The sequence below is a fragment of the Nerophis lumbriciformis genome, linkage group LG24 (genome assembly GCF_033978685.3).
Source record: "Nerophis lumbriciformis linkage group LG24, RoL_Nlum_v2.1, whole genome shotgun sequence".
Lineage (NCBI taxonomy): Eukaryota > Metazoa > Chordata > Actinopteri > Syngnathiformes > Syngnathidae > Nerophis > Nerophis lumbriciformis.
The window spans coordinates 20,025,001-20,030,000 of record NC_084571.2 but is presented as its reverse complement, the minus strand read 5'-3'; the positions used below and the strand labels follow the sequence as shown (position 1 = coordinate 20,030,000).

The following is a 5,000-nucleotide window of genomic DNA, read 5'->3' as shown; positions in this document are numbered from 1 at the left end:
ACAGCTTCCCAAAAATTGCTCAGTCTTTCACAAGAAAGATGAGGCGAGGTACACCCCTTTGTCCACAACTACATGAGCAAATAGTCAAACAGTTTAAGAACAACGTTTCTCAAAGTGCAATTGCAAGAAATTTAGGCATTTCAACATCTACAGTCCGAAATATCATCAAAAGGTTCAGAGAATCTGGTTGGAAACCAACATTGAATGACCGTGACCTTCGATCCCTCAGACGGCACTGTATCAAAAACCGACATCAATCTCTAAAGGATATCACCACATGGGCTCAGGAACACTTCAGAAAACCACTGTCACTAAATACAGTTCGTCGCTACATCTGTAAGTGCAAGTTAAAGCTCTACTATGCAAAGCAAAACCCATTTATCAACAACGTCCAGAAACACCGCCGGCTTCTCTGGGCCCGAGATCATCTAAGATAGACTCATGCAAAGTGGAAAAGTGTTCTGTGGTCTGACTAGTCCACATTTCAAATTGTTTTTGGAAATATTCGACATCGTGTCATCCAGACCAAAGGGGAAGCGAACCATCCAGACTGTTATCGACGCAAAGTTCAAAAGCCAGCATCTGTGATGGTATGGGGGTGCATTAGTGCCCAAGGCATGGGTAACTTACACATCTGTGAAGGCACCATTAATGCTGAAAGGTACATACAGGTTTTGTAACAACATATGCTGCCATCTAAGCGGCGTCTTTTTCATGGACGCCCCTGCTTATTTCAGCAAGACAATGCCAAGCCACATTCAGCACATGATACAACAGCGTGGCTTCGTAAAAAAAGAGTACGGGTACTTTCCTGGCCGCCTGCAGTCCAGACCTGTCTCCCATCGAAAATGTGTGGCGCATTATGAAGCGTAAAATACGACAACGGAGACCCCCGGACTGTTGAACGACTGAAGCTCTACATAAAACAAGAATGGGAAAGAATTCCACTTTCAAAGCTTCAACAATTAGTTTCCTCAGTTCCCAATCGTTTATTGAGTGTTGTTAAAAGAAAAGGTGATGTAACACAGGGGTGAACATGCCCTTTCCCAACTACTTTGGCACGTGTTGCAGCCATGAAATTTTAAGATAATTATTATTTGCAAAAAAAAAATAAAGTTTATGAGTTTGAACATCAAATACCTTGTCTTTGTAGTGCATTCAACTGAATATGGGTTGAAATGGATTTGCAAATCATTGTATTCCGTTTATATTTACATCTAACACAATTTCCCAACTCATTTGGAAACGGGGTTGTATGTATATAAGAATGGGAAAGAATTCCACTTTCAAAGCTTCAACAATTAGTTTCCTCAGTTCCCAATCGTTTATTGAGTGTTGTTAAAAGAAAAGGTGATGTAACACAGGGGTGAACATGCCCTTTCCCAACTACTTTGGCACGTGTTGCAGCCATGAAATTTTAAGATAATTATTATTTGCAAAAAAAAAATAAAGTTTATGAGTTTGAACATCAAATATCTTGTCTTTGTAGTGCATTCAACTGAATATGGGTTGAAATGGATTTGCAAATCATTGTATTCCGTTTATATTTACATCTAACACAATTTCCCAACTCATATGGAAACGGGGTTGTATGTATATATGTATCCCACACATATGTAAATGTATATATACTGTATTTTTCGGAGTATAAGTCGCACCGGAGTATAAGTCGCACCTGCCGAAAATGCATAATAAAAAAGGAAAAAAACATATATAAGTCGCACTGGAGCCCGGCCAAACTATGAAAAAAACTGCGACTTAGAGTCCGAAAAATACGGCACGTATATATATATATATATATATATATATATATATATATATATATATGTATCTCACACATATATAAATGTAATATGAATCTCACACATATATAAATGTATATATGAATCTCACACATATATATATGTATACATGTATCTCACACATATATAAATGTATATATGTATCTCACACATATATAAGAGGAAGGTCAACACAGGCTAATGTTGTGGTCGCCATGGCGCCATCCAGGGAGACGTTCAGCCTCATCCTGATGAGAGGCTCTGGTGACACATTTTGTCAGACTACTCCCACAAACGCCTTAATAAAAACCAAGTGATACATATAAATATGTTTCTGCTCCCAGCAGAGCTCCAGGGACTTGCTGGTGAGTTAGTTTCTCTTCATAACTGCGCTTTTAATGGGAGGTCACCATGGCAACCAGTCAATAACGCTTGCCACTTCACTGCGTAAATGTCACCAGCTAGGCATATTTGCCTCTTTTTTCATGTCTTTGTTCAGCAAACCAACACAAGACTGGGGGACAGAATCTGGAATCTGGAATTTGGATGTGGGATCAGAGCCAAAATGGAGGCCTTGGTAGCATTGGCGGTTCTAGAAAACCAACACAAGACTGGAGAAAAAAATCAACCCGTGAATTTGGATGTGGGATCAGAACCAAAATGGAGGTTGTGCTGTCAGTGGTGGTTCTAGAAAACCAGCACAAGACTGGGGGGACAAAATCCACCCAGGAATTTGGATGTGGGATCAGAGCCAAAATGGAGGCTCTACTGTTACTGGCGGTTCTAGAAAACCAACACAAGACTTGGGGACAAAATCTACCGAGGAATTTAGATTTGGGATTGGAGCCGAAATGGAGGTTGTACTGTCGGTGGCGGTTCGAGCAACAAACCAACACAAGACCGGGTGACAAAACCCATCCGGGAATTTGGATGTGGGATCAGAACCAAAATGGAGGTTGTGCTGTCAGTGGTGGTTCTAGAAAACCAACACAAGACTGGGGAGACAAAATCCACCCCGGAATTTGGATGTGGTATCAGAACCAAAATGGAGGTCCTGCTGCCAGTAGCAGTTCTAGAAAACCAACACAAGACTGGGGGGACAAAATCCACCCAGGAATTTGGATGTGGGATCAGAGTCAAAATGGAGGCTCTACTGTCACTGGCAATTCTAGAAAACCAACACAAGACTGGGGGACAAAATCTACCAAGGAATTTAGATTTGGGATTGGAGCCAAAATGGAGGCCGTGCTGTCGGTGGCGTTTCTAGCAACAAACCAACACAAGACCGGGTGACAAAACCCATCCAGGAATTTGGATTTGGGATCAAAACCAAAATGGAGGCAGTGTTATAAGTGACGGTCCTAGAAAACCAACAGAAGACTGGCGAAAAATCCACTCAGCAATTTTGATGTGGTATCAGAACCAAAATGTAGGCTGTGCTGGCAGTGACGATTCTAGCAACAAACTAACACAAGACTGGGGGACAAAATCCATCCAGGAATTTGGATTTGGGATCAGAGCCAAAATGGAGGCCCTGCTAGCAGCGGCGGTTCTAGAAAACTAACACAAGACAGGGTGACAAAATCCACCCAGGAATTTTAGGTTTTGGATCAGAGCCAAAATGGAGGTTGTGCTGGCAGTGGCGGTTGAAGCAAACTAACACAAGACTGGGGGAAAAATCCATCCAGGAATTTGGATGTGGTATCAGAACCAAAATGCAGGCCGTGTTATCAGTGGCGGTTCTAGCAACAAACCAACACAAGACCGGGAAACAAAATCCACCGAGGAATTTGGATGTGGTATCAGAGCCAAAATGGAAGCCGTGTTATCAGTAGCAGTTCTAGAAAACCAACACAAGACCAGGTGACAGTTGCCTTGCCCTGGATAAATAAAGATTAAATAAATATACAAAGTAGAAATATATTTCATTACCCAGCAGGCTTAGCGCTGTACACAAGTAGGACAACAATTGTGGTATCGGAGTCAAAATGGAGCGATAGGAATATTTTCATCCTTCCATTGTTATTGACCAATGACGTGACGAACGTGTGGTGTGCTCCACCAGTGGGTGGATGGACCAAGGATGACCCCTCATGTCCGGTGGAGCAGTTCTCTCTTGAGTACAACGAGTGGAGGACAGCAGCTCGCGTGGTCAACCAACGAGGCAACATGGCCGTAGGCACCCTGGACGGCAAGATCTACACTGTGGGTGGAGAGGACAACGTGCGGTGTTACAACAATGTAGAGAGGTGAGTAAAACCACACCGCTGCCCGTTGTCCTTCCCCCCCCCTCCACCTCTCGCCAAAACCTATTTTTCATGCCAACAAAGCAAACTTTGGCGCTCAGAAGTGTGGCTCCACTTTTCAAAACGCGCTAATTTACATTGACTATGCGGTAGACGTACGTGATACTGATTAGCATTAGCAATTTTACATGGCGATTTCAACACCCCTCCCCAAATGTGTTGATACAACGAAAATGTACGTTACAACCAAACAGCTGGTGTGTAGTAAGCCCAATACTTACAGTAAAAAACACTTTTTGGGGCGCAACAAAAGGTACCAAGTCCCGGTACCTGGAAACTGATACTGGTATTCAACGGTACCGATTTACAGTAGTTTTGTGTGTGTTAATAAATATCGATTGTTCTGAATTATTTTTTATTGCAACTTGAGGGACGGCGTGGCGCAGTGGAAGAGTGGCCGTGCGCAACCCAAGGGTCCCTGGTTCAATCCCCACCTAGTACCAACCTCGTCATGTTCGTTGTGTCCTGAGCAAGACACTTCACCCTTGCTCCTGATGGGTGCTGGTTAGCGCCTTGCATGGCAGCTCCCTCCATCAGTGTGTGAATGTGTGTGTGAATGGGTAAATGTGGAAGTAGTGTCAAAGCGCTTTGAGTACCTTGAAGGTAGAAAAGCGCTATACAAGTACAACCCATTTATCATTTATTTATTTTAAAAATGAACTGATTTTGTCAAGTTGTTATACTTTGTTTTATTATTGCATTTCTGACTCTATTTTTTAAAGATACATTAATTTTAAAAAAATGATTTTTTTTTTTTTAATTAATTAAAAATCGTAACAAGTAAGGATCTCGATTAATTCTAATTTGTATTTTTTTAAATTATTTATTTATTTTATTTTTTTTGACACCGTTGATTAATAATGCTTTATTTTATGACCAAGACTACAATAGTCTAATTTACCATTGAGGGTAG

General features: G+C 41.6%; 1 protein-coding gene across 3 annotated transcripts in view; it reads left to right on the top strand.

The window, feature by feature from the left end:
- The window catches only part of LOC133620616 (uncharacterized), a 105,554-nt gene that overhangs the window by 78,731 nt on the left and 21,823 nt on the right, over positions 1-5,000 (top strand). For all 3 annotated transcript variants that reach the window (XM_061982210.1, XM_061982211.1, XM_061982212.1), the window contains one exon: positions 3,847-4,030. In XM_061982210.1, coding sequence (XP_061838194.1) covers positions 3,847-4,030 — 184 coding nt within the window. The remainder of the gene's footprint in view (positions 1-3,846; positions 4,031-5,000) is intronic.